At 46.6% G+C, this 22,612-nt stretch overlaps 1 protein-coding gene across 1 annotated transcript in view; it reads right to left on the minus strand.

The window, feature by feature from the left end:
- Window positions 1–22,612, minus strand: part of ERO1B (endoplasmic reticulum oxidoreductase 1 beta) — a 41,979-nt gene that overhangs the window by 13,634 nt on the left and 5,733 nt on the right. Inside the window, exons 2-12 of the mRNA XM_038760983.1 lie at window positions 17,960–18,079; window positions 13,725–13,808; window positions 12,251–12,292; window positions 11,488–11,570; window positions 9,765–9,838; window positions 5,872–5,992; window positions 5,734–5,780; window positions 5,005–5,016; window positions 3,561–3,587; window positions 994–1,086; window positions 564–804 (exon numbers count right to left, since the gene is read on the minus strand). Coding sequence (XP_038616911.1) covers window positions 564–804; window positions 994–1,086; window positions 3,561–3,587; window positions 5,005–5,016; window positions 5,734–5,780; window positions 5,872–5,992; window positions 9,765–9,838; window positions 11,488–11,570; window positions 12,251–12,292; window positions 13,725–13,808; window positions 17,960–18,079 — 944 coding nt within the window. The remainder of the gene's footprint in view (window positions 1–563; window positions 805–993; window positions 1,087–3,560; window positions 3,588–5,004; window positions 5,017–5,733; window positions 5,781–5,871; window positions 5,993–9,764; window positions 9,839–11,487; window positions 11,571–12,250; window positions 12,293–13,724; window positions 13,809–17,959; window positions 18,080–22,612) is intronic.

Raw genomic sequence — 22,612 nt, forward strand, 5'->3', positions numbered from 1 at the left:
GGAGGAGGGGAGGAAAAAGGGGGCTCAGTCTGGGAAGGCTTCCTGGAGGAGGTGAGTTCTTATATCCTGCCCCTTCCCCCATCTGTTGTTTATTTTGTAACGTTTGTCTCCCCAGCTAGATCGCCAGCTCCCGTGGACAGGGATCGTGTCTACCAACTCTGTTCCTTTGTACTCTCACAAGCGCTTAGTACAGTGCTCTGCAACAGTAAGTACTCAATCAGTAGCCTTTCCCCAAGGCTTTCTTTTGGGTAAGGGCAGGGCAGGCTCCTGGAATGGCTTCTCCTCTGAGAAACCCGCGAGGAGACGGAGTCTTCGCTTCGGCCGGTGAGGTGCCCTGATTACCCACTGACTGACGTGCCAGCGCTCCACCCCAAGGAAGAGGAGGAAGAGGAGGACGAGGAAGAGGGAGAGACCGTTTCAACCAGGGAGCCCTAGAATCTTTCCACCCTCCTCTCTGCCCTTACCTCTATCCTCCCACCCCCTTCCTCCTGACTCGCAACGCTAACCTCCCGGTTATCTCGAGCCCAACTCCCCCCATGAGACTGGTGGGGCTCGGTGCTCACTTGGTGTCTTGGAAGATATCCAGCAGGAGGGTTTTCGTTTGGGCGTCCTCCTCCACGTTCCCTGTGTACAGATCCACGATCGATCGCTCGAAGTACGGGGCCACCTTGGACAGAGCGCGCAGCTCAATGAGGTACAGAAAGTAGAGGTTCTTCAGCCGCCTGGGACCTTCCCCTTGCGTGTCCACAAAGCGCCGCGTAAACTCTCTGACGTTTGGTCCCCAGCTAGGTTTTCCCCAGGTTTCTAACGAGAAAGAGGGAGAGACACACAGCGAGGGGGAAAGACACAGAGAGAGAGAGGAGGGTAGAGGAAGGCATGCATGGGGAGAATAAGAGAGACATGGGATTAGATTTTGGGACCCTAGTCTTGCCTTTCCCCACGATGGGGACCCAAGATATCATTTCCACCCCGCTCCCCACGCTGTTATTTTACCTTCTAGTAGGTAATTTGCACACAGGTGCAAATTAATGCTGGCATGAAGTCCAGAGATGAGTTTATAGAAGACTCTTTTCTCGAGACACAAGCCTGTTTGGAGAGACGTTGAAAAGCGACATTCTGAGCAAAGGAGGTTTAGCATCCAAATTGCGTTTTTCAATTAAATTTAAAATGCCACGATCCGTGGTGTTCGCAATCTGCCCCGCTGGACTCCCAAGGTCAAAGAAGAACCCCGCTCAAATGGATTCCCTTCTGAAGTGATTTTGTGATTACGCCTGCTCTTCTCTGTGTCTCTGGGGGAGAGCGGAAGGGGGGAGACTCCAGTGAGAGGGGAATCCACGAGGCCTTCAGGATTGGGGGAGATGGAGAAATTCTCCGTCTAGATGGGAAGCTCCTTGTGGGCAGGGAATATATCTACCACCTCTGTTGTATTGTGCTCTCCCGGGTGCAGAGCACACAGCAGGTGCTCAATGGAAACCATTAATTGATTGATTTTCTATGGTATTTATTAAGCGCTTACTATGTGTCAAACACTGTTCTAAGCACTATGGTAGGTATCAGTTAATTAGGTCAGACGCAATCCTTGTCCTGCTTGGGGCTCACAATCTGACTGACTCGACATTTAAACTGTGACTTGGTGGAATTATAGCAGCATTTGCTTCGGAGTAGGAGGCGGCTAAACTGATTATAGTCTCAAAGACACAACTCAGAGTCACCCTCATTGGCAAAACTAGTAGCCAGACTGCAAACTGGAAAGAAAAGAGATGCGTGAGCTTCTCTCTTGTCTTTTATTTTTTTTTGGGGGGGGGGGTGGCGGGGCGGATGAGGATATCTGAAAAGTATCGTTCAGTTCTGGCTTCACTAATGAAAAGGATATCCAAAAAGTATCGTTCAGTTCTGGCTTTACTAGTGTAAGATATTTACATTTTTGCTCAAGGCACAATTCAAACAAAATGCCTGAAAGCCAGTTGCTCAACAAAATAAGAAATTTGAAGCAGCCTGATAGTCAGAAGGACCTAGGTTCTAATCCCCACTCCACCACTTGTCTGCCGTGTGACCTTGGGCAAATCTTTTCATTTCTCTGGAGAATTCATTTCTCATTTCTTTTCATCAATCGTATTTATTGAGCGCTTACTATGTGCAGGGCACTGTACTAAGCGCTTGGGAAGTACAAATTGGCAACATTTTTCTTTTACAGTTCCCTCATCTGTAAAATGGGGATTAGGATGGTGAGCCCCGTGTGGGACAATGACGGTGTCCAAACCAATTAGCTAGTATCTACCCCAGCGCTTAACAACAAAAAACTCCTAATGCCATTAAAAAAATGAAAACATCACCTGCTCATCACAAAATGCAATCATTATAGAAATTACGTTGGGTCCTGCTTAACTGCAAGACACACGGGGTTCTCCAGATAGGAGATATTCCACAAAAAATTGCCCAAAGAAGCCACCCAAATGACAAGTCAAAAAGAAGGACACAAGAGGAAAACATATTTTCAGCAAGTGGTGGGAGGGGTGTGAGTCCATACAAACAACAGAAGCCTGTAACAGAAAGGGGAACTAATACAAATATTTTTTTCCAGGAAGAGATAGCGCCGGGCTGTGACACTGTTTCCTAGGAGGCAGACTTCTGAAACTGGCGCCGCAAAACGGGACGTGGTTAATTATCCAGTCCACTTCCCCTTCCAAAAAGTGGAGCGATTGGCTGCTGACGAGTGAAAGGAAATATTCATCTCGCCCAGGAATCCTCCACCAATTTTCAAATTAAATACTCTCCAAACTGCTGGATTGACGTGAGTCAAATCAATATACACAGAGCTTTTGATTCGATAGGGTCAACAGAAAGGATAATTAGTTCTTGGGGGTTTTTTTTTATGCCTGTTCCTATGTCAACATTTGATTGTTTAAATTCATAATCTTTTATTACTGGTACATATTTACACTGCTACTGGATAATGGAAGTTAATAAATGGTGCTAACAGTAAAGTGGGTTTTTTTATGACTTGAGAAACATATTTATACTGTTCTGCATTTTGAACAGATGAATTTATGTGCTCTTTTACGGGAAATTACACTTCAACTAGCGCTCTTTTGTAGAACTCCATGTCTTGGAACCAATTGAGTATGCTACCTGGTGTGTTTCCAGAAGGAGTTTACCTAGGAGCGTGCGTGTAGGGCTAAAATGGTAACTCGGGCCATTTGATTCTGATGCTTGTCAAATCCCAAGATAAGGCATTTACCCCAGATGCAATAAAAATCATCCGTTTGGCTAGAGGCAACTAGAACCGTGACCCAAATTTGCCAGCACTGCTGAGCTTCCTATGGTAAATGCAGGCTCCATCTCATCCGGTGCCTGAAGACGCAAGTTTAAGAATTTAGATATGACGACGTGGAAAACGTTATCCTCCTGGATCGACTCAGGGAACCAGGGAGATGGCATAGAACTACTCCTCACCACCTGGGAAAAATCCCATTTATGACGTCCATTCCCACATGAGTGTGAAAGTGTGTTCAACAGAAGGTGATAAACAGGAGACCCGGTGAATTAAAATCAAAATTTACCTTCTAGCCACGTGTAGAAGGATTCTCCTAAAAATACAAAGACAGATCAGTTAGAACAATAAGTACAACTGCACAAATCCAATTCAAGTCTTCAGGGACCCTGGGTAAGACAGATTTAAGGATGTCGGTTTTCTTCAGATGGGAATATTTTTTTGAGAATTACAAAAAAAGAGTTTACAAATATCTTTGCCCAGAAATGATTTAGATGCATACAAAAATGGGGACGTTAATGAGGCATTTGGAATTTATGGGCAATTTTGAAATAAACATTTAATTTAGCCTAAATATGCTGTAAATCTTCAAAATCTTTTTTTTTTCTGGGCTCAAGGGAAAAACCAGATGGTTCAAATATCTCTGGAGAGAACTATTCACTTCAGCAACACAAACTTAGCATTCAAAATTATAATTGTAGCCTATGTTTGGAAAGAGAGCTGTCCAATTAGGATTCATTCACCAGAAATAACTTAATAGGAATATGTACATTCAATAGCAATTAGCGTATTGAACGACTTCATGTTTTCTAAGAATAAAGGCTTAGTCTTGCCCCAGTCAACCCCCAAAATGGAATTCTAGGGATGGGACACGTGAGCTGGGGAATTCAGGAATTTATGAGTGAAATTTAGTCCTTGAGATAGCAACAAATATCCCAGGGTGAACAGACCTAATATTTTGACAGACTATTTACCAAGATTTATGACAGGCTGGTATAAATCATTTCTTACCTCAGCCTTCTTACCCCTGTCGGCCCCCTCTGAATTCCAGGGAGAGGACTGGAGGCCCTGGCTCTGGGCTACGGTTCGGCAAACGCGGCTCAGGCTGGGAGCCCCAGAATCGACCCATGTCTCCCAAAACGGAGGGGGTTTATTCCTACATCAGTATTGGCCCCCAGGGACCGGCCCCAATCTGTCCAAGAGACCTTCCCGGACTAAACCCTCCTTTCCTCTTCTCCCACTCCCTTCAACATCGCCCTGACTTGCTCGCTTCATTCATCCCCCCAAACCGCCGCCAGCCCCACAGCACTCACGTCCGTATCTGTCATTTATTTATTTCTACGAATGTCTGTCTCCCCCTCTAGACTGAAAGCTCGTCGTGGGGAGAGAATGTGCCTGTTTATTATTGTATTGTACTCTCCCAAGCGCTTAGTACAGTGCTCTGCACACAGTAAGCGAGCGGTAAACACGACGGAATGAAGTCCAAAAGAGCTAGGTTGCATTCCACTTGCCATGATGAACTCCTGACCAAGTTATCGACTGCTTTATTTTTAATGTGGGAAAATGGAATCAAAGGAAAAATATTGGATAAGAACACTCTACCAGGGGCTGAGTCCAATCTGATGATCTTGCATCTACCCCAGTGCTTAATATAGTCCCAGGCACGTAGTAAGTGCTTAAGTACCATTAAAACAAAACAAAACAAAAAATAAAACAAACCAAAAGCAACTCACCATCGTCCTTCCCTGAAAGAGAAAACAGGGTACAAATTATTCAGTTGGGACACTTTCAAGTTCTCCAATCTGACAGACTTCTGTTCAAGAATGAGAGCACATCTTTATGTTATGCTGAAAATTTGGGTGTAAAATCTAAGTCTCATCTAACAGCCATTATGTTACTGAAGATCTCCTATCTGCTCACCAGAAGCACAGATGCATAAAATATTTACATGGCCCTACTTCTTAGCTGAACAAACTGCCACGGGTTGCCAAGGGGAAAAAAAATAATATGACAGGGAGTTAAGACTCCCAACAATTGATGCCTGACTACGTAGCAACTAAGCCACAGCCAGAATTAATGTTGTACGTGTCTGTATAATTATTTGTATATTTATTCATCAGCTATTTCCTCCTGACACATTCGCACTATTTCCTGTTCATGCCTCTTTGCCACTGCTTGCCAGTGTTTGTAAACAACTTCTGTCTGTCTCACCAGCTTGAAGACCCCTCTATTCCCCAACTCTCACTGGATGGTGGGAGGGAATTTGCGCAGTTTTACGCTCTCGTCCAGGGCGAGGCAATGCTGAACTGAATGCCCCGCAAACCACTCTGGAAGAGAGCTCGTTGTAAGGGCAACGATAAATATCTTGGATCTGAAGCGAGCCTCTACTCTGGTGAGCTCTCCAAATTACTCTATAGAAGTCTCAGCAAGGTCTTAGGTACACATATGAAGCAGAAACTCACCCCTGCTAGGTGCCAGTGGATTTAAAGGCCGATAGACAGACCGAGGCCTAGAAAACGACGATCGGGATAAATAGGTTTAGGAGCGATTGGTGTTTCACAGACCGTAGGAAAGCATTTCCCTTCCCCGTCCCCAGTTACTTGAAACAGTTTTCCTCATAGATGCTGTTCCACACTCTCCAGGCGGAGGACCCTTTGTAGCCAGTATAGCGCTCGGGGTTCAGCAGCAGGTCTACGTACTGGGCGGACGGAGACGTTTCATCTGGAAGGGAGACGACCTTGGTATGGTTCTCCCTCGACCCTCCCGCCTCCCCCTTCTCACTCCCGCTCTTTCCACAGTCTAGAGCCTCCTCCCTCCTTCCCCGGGTCCAACAGGACAAACCATCGCCTACCTTCAAAACCCTCCTAAAATCCCACCTATTCCAACATGCCTCCCAAATCATTCAGTCACTCAGTCGTATTTACTGAGCACTTACTGCGTGCAGAGCGCTGTAATAAACTCAACTGTGTTCAACCCACCCAGCCAGCTCTACCACTTTTGGACTTATTTATACCCCTCCTCAGCACTCTTACATATCTATACATACCTATGTATATACGTGCAAATACATAGATGTATTTATATCCCTCATTAGTACACAAACACATACATATATATGTAAGCGTTGAATATAAATATCTATCTATCTATCTATCTATCTATCTATATATATATATGCACACACCCATTCCAGCAATATTATTCATTGAATGCTTACTACTACTACTACAAATAATAATGGGGTGTGCTTTGTTCTTCTTCACTCGTATTTATTGAGTGCTTATTGTGTGCAAAGAACTGTATTAAGCACTTGGGAGAGTACAGTATAACAACAGACAAATTCCCTGCCCACAACGAGCTCACAGTCTTATGTGCATACAGAAGCAGCATGGCTCAGTGGCCAGAGCGTGGGCTTGAGAGTTAGAGGTCATGGGTTCTAATCCCGGCTCCGCCACTTATCGGCTGTGTGACTTTGGGCAAGTCACTTAACTTCTCTGGGACTCAGTTACCTCATCTGTAAAATAGGGATTAAGACTGGGAGCCCCACGTGGGACAACCTGATCACCCTGCAACCTCCCCCCCCAGAGCTTAGAACAGTGCTTTGCACATAGTAAGTGCTTAATACAATCATTACTATTATTATATCATGTGCCAAGCTAACTCTGTCCTCTCCCAGGTGCTCAGTATAGTGCCCTATGCTGTCGGCACTCAATATGATGCCCTCAATTGACGGATTTGCCACTGGCCCCAAAACTGCATTTAAAATTATTCCAGTTGCAACCTCGTTTATATCCGACTAACTCTGTGTAGAAGCCCAGGCTGAGACTGGGCAGAATTCAAAATGAGAATCTGTAGAATGGTTATCTCTTTATGTTTGGTCAAGAAACTTGATATGGATGAGAAGAGGACAAAATCTCACTGCCCTCAAGGCTCTCTTTACAACTTCCCCTTAATTGGGGACTGTTCCCAAACTTTTTTGAGAGCCAAGAAATGTATTTCCCAAATTTGAGCAGCAAGATATGGAACTGAAAACACCTCAAGTCACAGAGAATTCCATTCCACTGTTTTGTGTACTTTATCTCTTCAGCGTGTGCCGGTCTGAACAAGAGTTAGTTGGAAAAAAAAAATCATAAATCTTCCTGTCACTCACTCCCTGAGTTTATAGATCAATCTTATAGCCAAACAATTCAAACCTGAATCCAGATGGGACTAGGAAAGCGATATTTCAAATATATGTGCTACTTGATTTCCTGACTCTCCCCATCGCATGAATACCCAGATGAAAAGAACAGTGTCTCACTTGAAGAGAGATGGATGAGAAAGTAATTTTAATTGAAACAAGTAGATCCACCGGGCCCCGACTTCATCCACATTTTAAATAGTCTGACGTTTATATGTACTGGACACTTCATCAGAATCCTCGGATTAAATCGACACTGACTGATCCCCCTAGCCTGATAGGAGGATCAAAACTAAAATGCTGTTCTTTCCTCCACTGACCCGGGCTGGATTGATTCCAATCTTTCACAGTATTTAGGAATCACTTATTTCCAACTTCTGATGTGCCTTGTTGAAGGCCCATTTCCTCCAAGAGGACTTTCCTAGGCCCTCCTTTCCTCTTCTCCCTCTCCCTTCTGCGTCGCCCGGACTCGCTCCCTTCATTCATCCCCTCAACACGTACATAATTGTAATTTATTTTTATTAATGTCTGCCTCCCCCTCTAGATTGTAGGCTCACCGTGGGCAGGGAATGTGTCTGTTCTATTGCACTCTCCCAGCGCTTAGTACACTGCTCAGCACACGGTGAGCGCTCAATAAATTACAACTGACGGACATATAGGCTGACTGGGTCTAACCTGATTTGCTTGCATCTACCCCAGTGCTTGGCACAGTCCCTGGCACATAGTAAGCGCTTAACAGAGCTTAGAACAGTGCCTTGCACATAATAAGCACTTAATAAATGCCATTACTATTATTATTATTAACAAATACCACAATTACTATTATTATTTGATATGGCTGGGCCTCCTGGAGTCCTCCCATCTAGTTTAATCCTCCACCAGGCAGGGGTTCCTGCTCAAAGTTGCCCTCAAGGGTCCAGATCAGTCTCTAGCAGGCCTCAGGTGGCCCCGGGGCATCCTGAACCACAGCGGAGGCATGGAATACATCTGCCCAATCTTGGGACTGAATCCTGCTGCCAGGAGAAACAGACACACTCTCTCCCAGGTGAGTCCCAGTTAGGTTTGGCTCCAACTCTAATGTGGATAGAGGCCGGCCTTAAGATCTGCCTCGGTATTGGATTCCAAGTTATTTCATATGATTTGGCTCAAGACCGCAATGGCTATCCACAGCGCGACCGGTCTAAGCTGCCCTAACAGGGTGGAGGAGCCGGGGGAAAGATTCTTGGAGACCTCAGGACTTTTCTCAAAACCCTCAGATTGCAGCTGTTTACAGAAGCAGCATGGCATAGTGGATAGAGCCCGGGCCTGAGAATCAGAAGGTCATGGGTTCTGATCCTGGCTCTGCCACTTGTCTGCTCTGTGGTCATGGGCAAACCACTTCACTTCTCTGTGCCTCGGTTACCTAATTTGTAAAATGGGGATTAAGACTGTGAGCCCGATATGGGACAGGGACTATGTTCAACTCAATTTGCTTGTATTCTCCCAGCAGTTAGTACAATGCTTGGCACATAATAAGCGCCTAACAAATACCATGGTTATTATTATTTATTTAATGTGTGCATTCTACCTGCCGCAGCACTTTGCACAGAGTTAACAACTACCATGATAATAACTATTATCTGTATTAAAGCCAAGGCAGATCCAAAAGCTTCCCCATCGCCTTAGCTACCTAGACTGCAAGCTCTTTATGGGCAAGGAACCTGTCTACCGATTCTATCCCAAGCGCTCAGTACAGTGCTCTGCAAACAGATAATTTCCCTCTTCCTGCTGGAAGAGCAAGGGTTTCCTCTCCTGAATTTAAAGGCTGTGCCTGACAGGCTGCTTAGCTACCATTCCCAAGGGACCCAGGGAAACGTAGGCCACTGGCTTCTGGGGAATCTCAGTTCCTAGGCAACAGGTCCAGAAGGAATAAGTTACATATTTCTCCTCCAGTCCCTTGACACTAACTGTATTTCCAGTAGAGGTCTGAGCATTTTAGCTTGTATCTACCCCATCACTTAGCCCAGCGCGTGGCTTAACAAACACCATCGTTAATAGGGCATTTAGCATCAACCACACTCCTGTGGCTTGAAACCGCTGACTCTCACTTTACGGGGCGCTTCAGCTGTCTTCCCAAAATCCAGATTCCCTGGCTGGATATAAATGACCCATTTATATCCTGAAGGGGATTAATTAAGCATCACCGTGGGAGGGCCAGCATTTAAGATTCAAGTTCTTCTTCAAAAAAAGGTTTTGCTCACTGCTTTGAAAACAATGCTCTCCCATAAAACAAAAATTATACTTTGAAAAATGATATCGTAGTTGTTTCATTACCGTCCAGTTCACAGAAGTGGTCTTGGGAATCGTCATATCTTGCCCAGTCAATGAAGGCTTCTTTACTCTGATTACTGAGGATGGGAAAAATAACTTAATTAGGAATGGATTTGCAGTTTTCCCTATCACTGCCTTCACAGCAAAACATTCTTTTATGATTCAAAACTCTTCCTTTAGGCCCCTGCTCCAACAAGAATGTTTATGAAACCCCTACTGTCACGAGGTCCAAAGCTCAGCTACCTTCGGCAACCTGGAATTCAGAGGAAAACTTACAGAAAATGAAAATCCACCACCATCCTGGGCTATGCGGGCAGTCACTTCAGGTAGTGAACGGGTAAAAACACAAGCCGAAAAGATTACTAGCGATAATCCGTTTAATCGGGAGCCCAACAGATGGTCGCTGGGAAGGACGTTTCTCTCGGAAGGTCCAGGGGCATTGCTGGTGGGAGCCGGAAATAAAGCAAGGCTTCTCCCAGTGTGTCCGGGCGGTGCCTGGGTCCGAGTGCCACCGTCCAACCACGGCCCCGATGGGAAACGGACGGTGGCAGATCGAGGGGTAGCCCCGGGGGGTTTCGCGTCACTTCAGGGGAGCTGGGGGGCCCATGGTGAAGAGTGAGTGGAAGGGCACGGGCAGGGAGAAGTATCATGGGAAAAGGGATGCCCATCCCTGGGACACTCCTGTCTATTTCTGCCTCCATAGTTACTCCAGTAGCACTCTGTGGACTTTAGAGGTTTCTCTCACACAAGAGGAGCCGCTGGCGACATGGGAGGGGAAGGGACTTGGTCGTGGGGAGGGCATACAGGTCTTCAGCAGAGGATCGTGGGGCTTGGCGGTCACTGGAGGCCTGAAGACCCGGACCTTTGGAATCCCCGTTCCTTCAGACTGGGCTCCATGATGATGACGGTATTTGTTAAGCACTTACTATGGGCCAAGTTCTCAGTACTTGCTCCATTGACTATCCAATCCGAGCTAATATATACATATATACAAGGCAAATGTAAGGGAAGCCTTCAGAAACAGAAAAAAATTCATACTTATTGGTCACAGACATACATATATAAATACATATATTTATACACCCACTTATCTGTATATATTTGGTTTTTAACTGAAATGCTCGAGAAGCACGTCTACAGTGTGACCTTGGGTAAGTCCCTTCACTTCTCTCTGCCTCAGTTCCCTCATCTGTAAAATGGGGATGAAGACTGTGAGCCCCGTGTGGGACAGGAACTGGTCTCAACCTGAGAAGCATGTATCTGTTCTAGCGGTTAGTACAGTGCCTGGCACGCAGTAAGCGCTTAAATGCCATAAGAAAAAAACAAAAAAGGAAATTAAGCTATAGAGCTGAGTTCTTACTGTCGGGGCTAGAAACGGAATTCATTTCCTGTAAAAATGAACCCCCTGCCCAAGCTGCATTGCTTGTCTGCTTCCATTGCCGCCTACACCCTTCCATTTATATTACCACATTTATTGTTACTTTTCTTCACAAACACACCTGTCCCAATATAAATAAGGGGAAAAGCACTGGGTGATTCCTAAGTAAACAACTAAGTGCCTTTCATTCCCTCCTGTCTCGGTTCTCTTCAGTTCCCTGGTTCAAAGACGTGGCTGTAAAACCGTTTGTACGCTTTTGCTTCAGATTTTTGCATAAATACACCGTGAAGAAAGTGGCATTTCTGGTGCAAACGAACCACATCTTGAAATGACTGAAAAATGACTTGCCTTAACGTGCTGTTAACTGCTCCAAGCTTATTCGCCTGCTCACAATCTTCCATTTCTTTGGTGTTATTTGCGGCTTTGGAATACTGGAAGAATCCACAGATAAATTTACCAACGCTAATCATTAATCCCCCTTTCCTGGGATTTCTAGTCTTACAGGAAATCTATGCTGGTCAGTGGGCCAGATCGAGAGGCTGGCCGGGTCAGATCTTCCCATAAAATCTAAGGCCTGCGGTGACAGGAGGAGAGTGGGGAGAATCCCAGGCCCTGAACTGCCCCCTCCATATTCAGCCCTGGATGGTCTGGGAATATCGCCTCCACCTCTAAACTCCGAGCTGGAGCTTAGGAAAGGGCAGCAGAACGGCTCTGCTTCTCTCGCCGGGGCTGACGGGTAAATTGCAACTTCACTCTGTGAAAGAGAACTGACCTCGAGGAAAGACCGCGAGCCTAAAAGTCAGGAGGCCTGGGTTCTCTGGCTTGCTGTGTGTCCTTCTGCAAGTCACTTACCCTCTCTGGGCCTCAACCCATAAAAAAGTGGGATAAGATACTTGCTCTCCTTCCTCCTTAGGTTGTGAGTCCCAAGCAGGACAGGGATTGTGCCTGATCTGATTTTCTTGCACCTACTCCACTTCTCAGGATGCTTGGAATCTAGTAAGCGCTTAATAAAGACCCTGATAAAAAATAACAATGGGGTGGCTACTGGCCAAACGTCTCCTGCAACGTCAGAAATGAGAAATTCAGAAAGAAAAATGGCAATAGTGCTCACTTTATTAGAACTCCCGGCTTTAATTCCAACTGGAACTTTGCTCTGAAAAGAGAAAAGGAGATTGGGGAATTATGGATTGCAGTGTCTTCTAAAATGGCTATTTCCTCTGGTTCAAATGTCACCATTAGTAGAACCAATCCCCAAACTGACATTCAGGCTTTCCTGACTGTCAAGCCAAAGAGAAAAGTTGTCGGGCTCCAATCGGTCAAGCGTTGTTTAATGGGTAGCAAGTCTTGCAAAGACTTGAGAGAGGTGAACATTGGAATAATGGCTATGATAATGGAATCGGAAAAATGGCTATAATAATGTGCGTGGATTATAGTATCTTTGAATGATACATGTCTGAATGTAAAATTTACACGTGGTGTTCCCAATCTCAGTGAGAAGCAGTGTGGCTTAATGGATAGACCACGGGCCTGGAGTCAGAAGGTCAGGGGTTCTAATCCTGGCTCGGCCACTTGTCAGCCGGGTGATCTTGCGTAAGTCACATCACTTCTCTGGGCCTCGGTTACCTCATCTGTAAAATGGGGATCGAGACTCTGAGCCCCTTGTGGGAGAGGGATTGTATCCAACATGATTTTCTTGTTTCTAGTACAGTGCCTGGCACATAGTAAGCGCTTAAGAAATACCACAATCATTCATTAGCATGAGCGATCTAGAATCAGACAAGCTTCACAAAATGAGATGAACCCTGAATCTAAGATGCACCAATCATGACGTTTGAGGACTTGGTACTCTTCTACACTAAGCGGCAAATTTTCACTTGGCATTAGATGCTCCCAAGGGCAAGCACACACACCACACAACTCAAGGGTGGAGACGGCAATATATCCTTCTTCTGGAGTACCTTGTTCACCACCCAAGAGCCCACCACACTGTAGGCATTCAATCAAACCTGCTGGTGAAGACTGCTGAGAACATTTCCCCCCCCAACAAGTAAGAACACCGAACTAACTTAAAGCCAAAAAACTCACAGAGGCTGATTGCACCCTTCTAGGGTTTAGGGAGTTTGTGAGAGAGAGTGAGTGAGTGAGTGAGTGAGTGAATGAGAGAGACAGAGAGAGAGAGAGAATCTAAATTTAGGTGTTTTGGTATTCCCCTCCGATTGTAATCTCCTCAGGGGCAAAAAGCCGTATTTTCCCCTCTCTGACTCCCTCTTAGAGCCTAAGCTCTGCACAAGATAGGTCGCTAATGGGATATCGTTGAGGAGAACGATAGCTAGTAACATCAGGGCAATAACTTTATGATAAGACTCTCTCTCCCTGCTGTTTATAACTGAAGCCTAATGATGTCCGTGAAATTCCAATATGTGGTTAAGCCTAGACAGACAAAACCCAGGTCTTTGAGAGTAGTATCAAGGATGATATAGGCAGCTCGAAGTTGGGGAAAACAAAGGTGGTTTTATGCAAAGAACAGAGTCCAGGGAGAGAATATTTGTTCTCATAGGAAAGAATCTTTCTCTCCTGCTTCTTACCTCAGGGCAGGGTTCCACGTGACAGTCTTTTATTGAACAGTGGCCATCATCTACCCAGAAAGGACAAGGTCTCTTCAGATTAACCTTGGGGGGAAAAGAATACAGAGAACGTGAATATTCGTTGAACTCAAAAATACCAAAATGAACCCTGATGCTGATCTGATCCAAAGAGTGAAATGGCTATAGTCCTTTGAACTCGACAACCCTGCATGAAAATATCAGATCACTGAAACCCGATCCATGTCGAGACACGTATGTTTCCAGGTAACTAGGTGGGTTTAACTGTGAAAGTGGAACTTTTTCCAAAGACGGATGGCATTTCACTAGCCAGCCACCTCAGCAGGGTACAGGAATCGAAGCAGAAAGGAGGAACAGTTCTCCTAATGCATGAATAGGAGCCTTCCTGGAGTTTCCCAACAAGCCCGGGAGGGGGAAATCATGAACTACCAGGACTCACCTGGGATTCATTTCCCTTGCCGGTCCTGCAATACCTGAATTCATTCATTCACTCAATCGCATTTATTGAATGCTTACTGTGTGCACAGCACTGTACTAAGCACTTGGGAGAGTGCAATGCGAGAGCAAAAAGCAAGTGATTAAAAAGAAAAAAACCAGCAAAAAGGACGTAGCAGGCAAAAAGAGGGGCTGGTGCCAACAGGTGAGCCTTTAAATAAATACGATGATCACGAGGAACAGTGTTATTGATAGAAGCACACTGGGCACATACCCCAGAGTGAGTTTCTTAAAGGAAGAGAAACAGGGACTCTACCAACTAACTCTGTTGTACTGTACTCTCCCGCGGGCTTACTACAGTGCCCGGCACACAGAAAGTGCTCAATACCATTGGTCAAACTGGGTCAGGATGGATCTTTCAACACGTGGCCAGCCAAAGCCTCCATTACTCAATCAATCATATTTACTGAAGGCTTACTGTGTGCAGAGCAGTGTATTAAGCACTTCATTATTCTTGTTTTCTTATCCCCCTACTAGCCAGAGTCTTGTATTTTCAAGGGTATCTCTTGAGCACTTTCCTTTTGCATAACACTGTACTTCACACGCGGGAAAGGACAATGCAGTTGGGTCGGCATGATTCTTGTCCTCAGAGAACTTTCAAGTCAGCGGGCATTCATAAATACCATTTCTACTGCTGTTACACCCTTCTCCCCTGGCCAATCTTCAGCCCTTAGGCTGTTCCTATGAGCACGGGGCCTTAACTTCCTAGAGCATCTATTCTACCGTGAGGGGGTTATTTTTCTTTCCCTTACTCTAACTCCCAAAGCTAATGACTGTCCTTCAATGGCAATGGGAGGCAAAAGGGCTCAATTAAACAAAATTTTGATTTTTTTAAATTAGGCTTAGGGGCGTTATCTGGAGGGAGGTGTGTAAGGAAAGTGGTCCAGAAGACAGGTTATTTAACGTTTAAAGAACAGAGAGGTGAATGAAATTTTCTCCATAGTCACCCCCAAAGGACACTATCAATCTACTGTCAATTTCTGAGTACCCACAGTATACAGAGCACTGCATTAAGCACTTAGGAGAGAAGAATTTGAAGACACTATTCCTGCCCTTAAGGAACTTACAGTCTAGCAGGGGAGTTATAGGACTCGAAAGACCCTTTCCAGGGAGAAGAGCCAAAGCTTTACACGCCTGCCTTTGATCCTTTTTCCTCAGCTGCCTGTTCGATCCATGAGAAAATAGGCAGCTAGACCTTTCTCAGACTGCAGAATTTTAATCCTCCTCTATCCCCCAGCTCCCATGGTTACGGATTCTGAGCTCTTCTGAAATCATAGCTCCCTTGGGACCAGTCTGAAGCCCGGGGCATTAAGAGAGTCACTCGAATCCAAAAAGGAATCCCAGCGGGATTTTTCCCCCGGAAGCCATTTCATCTCACACGCTTCTAAAATCTGCTTTTTAAAAGTTACCGAGAAGGGTGCTCTCCGAGGGACCGTGGAGATATCGCTTGTCGAAGGCCTTTGGTTACAATTGGGACTAGCAAGGTCCAGAATTGGTAACGGCAGTAGGGAGGGAAAGGTGTCTGAGGCCCAGCCGTTACCTGGAAGAGGAGGGAAATGCGTGCTGGGAGCCCTTTGCCAAAGATGACGGGAGAAGGATGGAAAACCTGTCCCCTCAGTGAGGGTGGAGGAATTCTACACTGAAAAGTGGTGAAAAATGTTGTCGAAAGAGTGGGCATTTACCTCGGTTAGAGCTGGCAGGGCAAGGATGGGCATGAAAAGGGGAATGGACTGTTAGGGACGGGATGGATTTGTTGGCACATACAGTAGAGTTCTTGCGAGAAGTTGAATTCTCCCCTTTGGGCATGAGAGGGGCTGGCCAGCAGGGCCTCCACCCAGGCTTGGAAGAAGGAAATACCTCTTGATACCCTGTCTTCCCTAATAATAATAATAATAATAGTATTTACTAAGCGCTTACTATGTGCAACACACTGTTCTAAGCGCTGGGGAGGTTACAAGGTGATCAGGTTGTCCCACGGGGGGCTCACAGTCTTCATCCCCATTTTACAGATGAGGTAACTGAGGCCCAGAGAAGTGAAGTGACTTGCCCAGAGTCACACAGCTGACAACTGGCAGAGCTGGGATTTAAGCCCATAATAATAATAATAATAATGGTATTTATTAAGCGCTTACTATGTGCAAAGCACTGTTCTAAGCGCTGAGGAGGTTACAAGGTGATCAGGTTGTCCCACGTGGGGCTCACAGTCTTCATCCCCACTTTCCAGATGAGGTAACTGAGGCCCGGAGAAGTGAAGTGACTTGCCCAGAGTCACACAGCTGACAATTGGCGGAGCCAGGATTTGAACCCATGACCTTTGACTCCAAAGCCCAGGTTCTTTCCACTGAGCCACGCTGCTTCTCTTAAGGAGCTTTGTCACACAGATTCACGGTCGGCCTAGCTGACTCGGGGAAGTCTAGCAGTCGGGGCCTCACCAGTGATCGGACAAGACCGTGGGTCTGAGGCCAAAAATGGCTTACGTTCTTCCGGACTCCCGTCGATTGTTCTGCCCAGCACACTTAGCGCTCGCTGAATGCCCACTGCTTCAACGCTTGCAGGCCGATTCCTAAAACCAGGAAACTGTCTTCCCGTTTGACTCAGAGGATTGTCTGCGGGCAATATTCAGTGGCAATTTTCCAACGTTTTCAGGTGTCTTTGGTATCAATTGTTTTTATTGAGCACTTACTGTATGCACAGCGATGCTTGCCTGCCACTTGCCTCTGGTTGAATAATAATAATAATGACATTTATTAAGCGCTTACTATGTGCAAAGCACTGTTCTAAGCGCTGGGGAGATTACAAGGTGAGCAGGTTGTCCCACGGGGGGGCTCACAGATACCCTAACACCTCCTCCACATACTGACTGACAGTCAATGACCGAGACTGAGGAGCCCAGTTTCAACTCCGAGTCGGCTGAGGTGGAACACACTTCCATTCACTTGGGAAGGGAGTTTTCCTCCAGGAGGAAGTTTATCGATAGTCGGAAGGGGCACCCTTCAGCGATGGCCACTGCGAGAGGCAGACTCCATACTTAAGGAGAGCTGTGATATTCCCCAGCCTAGGAAGGGAGAGAAATGGGCTTGGAGTCAAAGAGGGATCGCTTCAGATTCCTTGACAACGGTGGGTTCCTGAGGGAGGGATGTGTCCTGAGCCAGGATCGGATCCTTCTCACGGAGAAGGCCCTCACCCTAATGTTTCTAATGAGGGTTTTTTTGTTTTGTTTTAAAGGTGACATTATTCATATTTGTGGTACTTGTTAAGAGCTTATTGTGGGCGAAACATGGGGAAATCACAGGTTACTGACAACACGATTTCCTTTGGGGACCCTCCGATCTCAGATGGGAAACGGGCAACGAACAGTAGCCAAACGGAAAGAAAAGAGGAAGGGACCTACCTAATAAAAAGAAAAGGGAAAAAGTGAGGAGCTGCGAAATTGACTAAAGAACCCCAAATACACAGGAGTGCTAAGGGTTGCGGGCTGTCTATGGGGCATGGCCAAAATTAATAATGCAAGCGAAAACTACCAAGCTGGGCATCACTTCTGCTGCTGCTACTCTTATTACCTAACGCTGTACCTCCAGGGAAAGAGACGGATGAAGGGCACTGCGCAGGGAGAACCCGAGAGGGTTTCGGCAGGAGAGGCATAAATTATACATCCTCTCCATCCGGGCCATTAGATCCTTTTCCACGCTTCTCGGCCACTGCCTGGAGGAGGGCCTCCTTACCTTGTAATAGCGGAAATAGTCTCTTTCTTGCAGCCTCTGCATCTTGGGAAAGATCTTGTAGGTATTGAAGCTGTCGATGCTCTCTATATCGCACAGGCAGTCATCCAGGACCCCAGCAAGCTAGAGAATAAGTAAGACGGCTTAATAACGGCGGACGCGAAAACCCCTTTCGAGGATTGAAAAGCTATGGAATCACAGGCGCGGCACATCTGCCAGGAGGGAAAAAAGGCTCAGGAGTTTGTCTGGTTCATTCAACTAAGCCGCTGGTGACCGTCAGGGGAACTGCTACAGTCTGATGTTCAGGGGCAGAGGTCTGGATGAGGTCTGGGAGAGGAGGGAATGAATGGCTCGCTGGGAGCTCTCCTTGACTTTGCCAATGATGACAGATTTTTTTTTTAAAGAAAAAGGAGAGAAAAGAAAAACAAACCAAAGCTCTCTGGTGACCCCAGCCCCTCTCCTCGTTTTAGAAGCTTTAATTGTGAGAGGAAAAGGGGATCTTTCCCCGGGTTGGATGAGGGAGGGGGCTTTTGCCAGGCATTCACTCATTCAATCAATGGCTTATTCATTCAATTGTATTTATTGAGCGCTTACTGGGTGCAGAGCACTGGACTAAGCACTCGGGATCCCTCTGAGACCCTTTTGAATCCACCCATTGAGCCTGCTCACAAGGAACGCGCAGGATGAAAGAACCCGCTGCTTCTCTTTCACACTCTACTGGTGCTCCTATTGTGGTAGGTGACTTTCACGCTTCGCATGGCCCTGCTGGAGTGGAAAATCAGGGCCCGAGGAACAGGTCTTGCGGGGCTGTCCCCGTGAGGATGCAGGTCTTAGTTCTCTTAGTGTCAGAGACGGAAGGAAAGGACACCCCTGACTCCAGAAGTGAAAACAGGGACTGCCGCTACCCTGGGGCAAGAAATAAATTGCCCCTGGACCCCCAGAAGGGCAGGACGGACAAAGAGAGGGAAGATTAATAGGAGGTTGTGTCCTCACTCAACGTCAGAGGCCACGCGGCATGGCACAATGGATACAGCATGGGCCCGGGAGTTGTAATGAGATGAGTTCTAATCCCGGCTCTGCCATTTGTCTGTCGTGTGTCCCTGGGCAAGTCACTTCACTTCTCTGGGCCTCAGTTACCGCATCTGTAACTGTTCTCCCTCCTCCTTAGACTGTGAGCCCCGTTTGGGACAGGGACTGTGTCTGACCTGATGATTGTGTAGCTTCCCCAGTGCGTAGAACAGTGCTTGACACAGTAAGCGCTAAACATATATCAGAGTTATTATTATGATTATTACTACAAGTAACTTTTTGCACCTCTGGACCCAGAATAAAAACAAGAATAATAATAATTAGTGGCACTTAAGTGCTTACTAGGTGCCGGGCACTGTACTAAGTGCTGTAGAGATCAGCTGGTGCCATTCTGGGAATGCCCGAGGTGGCTGCCCACCTCAGACCCCAAAAAGAGATTGGCGTCCTTCAGACCACCATCATTTTTCACTCATTCCTCCAGTTGGGGATCTAGCGCAAATAACCTGCAACACAACACTTTCTACAAGGCCACGTTTCACCCCAACGAAGTAAGAGGAGCTGGCTACCACGGATAACGCTTTGTTCCCATAACCCGGCGATCGACAGACAGCGGGAGCGGGTGGCACTTGTTTGGAGAATTAATACCGGAAAGGTTAATGATTCGTGAGCTACCTGGAAAAAAGGACTGCTATCAGATATGCCCGCCAGACCCTCCCCACGCTCCAGAGATTAACTATTAACTGTGCTTCTCCTGGTTGCCGTTCGGCTGTACGTGAACGATGGAGGGACTGAAACCACCAACTACGAAAAGGAACGGTGAATCTGTTGGTCTCTTTCTGACTGAACCTAAGTTGAAAATGAGATAGTGAGACAGTTACGCTTCTTTTTTTCTCAAAAAAGCTGACGGCTTCGGTTTAGGACCTTCGTGAGGATTCCGACGGGTCAAACCTCAGAGGCATTTCTCAAACAACCGGCTTAACTTTATAGAGGAAGAAGGAGGATTTAAAAATCAATCCACACACACCAGCCTCTCACTGCGCTATTTCAAAAAAAAACCAAAAAACCACCACTCGGTCCCCCAAAAAACAAACAAAATAAAGCCGGATTAGCCATATCTTTCTCATTTCCGCTTTGAAATGAGTGGCCATATGGTCAAGGACTGCACTTGTTATGTAGACGCTCTGTGCTACATCTAACGGATTGGGAATTGCTCATTTGCACATAACACAGTCAACAGGTTCAGCGACGTCTCAGACACAACTCACGTCATCTGCCACAGTGACACAATCGATACGCGATTTTGGAGTAGCCCGTGGATTTTACGTTCGAAGGCTAGACAGCTAAAGAAGATGACGAGTCTCTTGCCCTGCCTACGGAAAGGGGAAAACAGACCTATCTGGCTTTAATTTAAGACACAAACCCTATTATCTTGCCGGCCCGGTGACTTTGCATTTGGTCTGAGCGCTGGCACTTGGTTTTTCAAAAGAATCGGGGGCCGACCGTTAATAGGACAGGCCAGGGGTCTGGCCACCCCGTCTCATCTGCCTCTGACAATGGCAATGATGAGCTTGGAGAAACTCCTTGACGGGCAAAAGAATGAAAAGGAAAACCGGGAAATACAGGACTAAAACAATATGGAGAAAACACTGGAATGACGGATGGGATGGTCTAAGGTTCAGGAAATGGCAGTCCTCATATTTTGAGCTTCCGTTGTGTCTTTCATGCAAGATTACACACACGGATCAGATCGCGTAACGTTCTCTGGTGGGGGAATGGAGATACAGCTACGGTCAGACCCGGGAAAGTTAAATAACTTCCCAAAGGCTCCTCGGAGAACCAGGGTTAGAGGAGAAATAGAATGGGAGAATGGAGACCTGCTCCCAGGTTCAGAGCACCAGACCCGGGGATCCCTGGGGCTTCTTCAGTTGGGCGTCTATCCAGGAGGGTGAAGATTAAAAATCAGTTTAAGTTAAAAAAACCTGTGATCACAAGGGGATCCACCATACCTTCGTTTTGAGGGCGTAATTTCCTAGTTTAAAAGACAGGCCAAGCCCTATAATATTAATTCATTCATTCAATAGTATTTATTGAGCGCTTACTGTATGTAGAGCACTGTACTAAGCGCTTGGGAAATACAAGTTGGCAACATATAGAGACGGTCCCTACCCAACAGTGGGCTCACCGTCTAGAAGGCGGATAATCATAATAATATTAACTACTAATTATTGCATTAATAACTAGTAATTAATATTAATAATAATATTAAAATGATGGCATTTATTAAGCGCTTACTATGGGCAAAGCACTGTTCTAAGCACTGGGGAGATTACGAGGTGATCAGGTTGTCTCACGGGGGGCTCACAGTCTTCATCTCCATTTTACAGATGAGGGAACTTGGGGCACTGAGAAGGGAGGTGACTTGCCCAAAGTCACACAGCTGACAGTTGGCGGAGCCGGGATTTGAACCCATGACCTCTGACTCCAAAGCCCGGGTTCTTGCCACTGGGCCCCGCTGCTTCTCAAGCCCTATGGAAAGTAGCTCTGTTTTGCGTAGCTAAAGCAGGTGGGAGGACGAAGACCTGAGATAATGCAAAGTTCCTCTGACAGGCAGGTATGAAGACAGATAAATTCCCACAGGTTCCTGCTGGTATAGTAATAATAACAGTGCCTGCCCGTATAATCATAATAATAATAGTTATGATATTTGTTAAGCGCTTTCTATGTGCCAAGCACTGTTCTAAGCGCTGGGGGGATACAAAGTCATCAGGTTGTCCCAAGTGGGGCTCACAGTCTCCAACCCCATTTTACAGATGAGGCCCAGAGAAGTGACTTGCACAAGGTCACACAGCAGACAAGGGACGGAGCCAGGATTAGAACCCAGGACCGCAGGTGTCGACTGTAGACGTGATGTTTGCACGGCCACCCACGTTTTTTCCAACCGGAGATCCCCGGCCGAAGCCAGGCATAGAGGGATCGCCCCAAGAGAAGGAGAGGTGGTTGAAAAAGCTCCCACAGAAAGGTGCCCGGGAGGCGGGCAAAACCTGGCAGTGCCACCCCAGGACGAGATTCCCAGAAAGGGGAAGCTTCCCGGACCTGCCCTCTCCGATCCCAAAGGATTAGGAAAGTGTGGAGAAGGTGACTGCTGGGAAGAGCCGGGTTGCTCCTATAGGCTGGGGACAGGGCGAGCACGGAATTGCTGTTCAACAAACCTCGCCCCGTCGGGATTCACCCGCCGAAGCTTGAACGACAGAAGCTCAGAGGAAACAAGAGCAAACCACAGAAAGCAATTCCAGCAATTCCACGCAGTAGCACGTGGAATTTATTACCACGGGAAAATGGGTGGGTGGAAGAGGGTAATCGGTTCACACGGGCGACGGATCGATTCACCACTGCCTGGCTGGTGGCTTTATCTGAGAACTGGGGGTCCGGCGGGGTGGGGACACCGGTTTTCCTGCCAAAACAAGCCCCAGAGGGGTCCCTTCCGTGGGTGGGCCTCACTCCACAAGCTCTGGTAGCCAGAAGGACCTGGGTTCTAATCCCGGCTCCGCCGCTCATCTGCTGTATGACCTTGGTCAAGTCCCTTCAGTTCTCTGGGCCTCAGTGACCTCATCTGTAAAAGGGGGATTA

Source organism: Tachyglossus aculeatus, chromosome 19, assembly GCF_015852505.1.
Source record: "Tachyglossus aculeatus isolate mTacAcu1 chromosome 19, mTacAcu1.pri, whole genome shotgun sequence".
Lineage (NCBI taxonomy): Eukaryota > Metazoa > Chordata > Mammalia > Monotremata > Tachyglossidae > Tachyglossus > Tachyglossus aculeatus.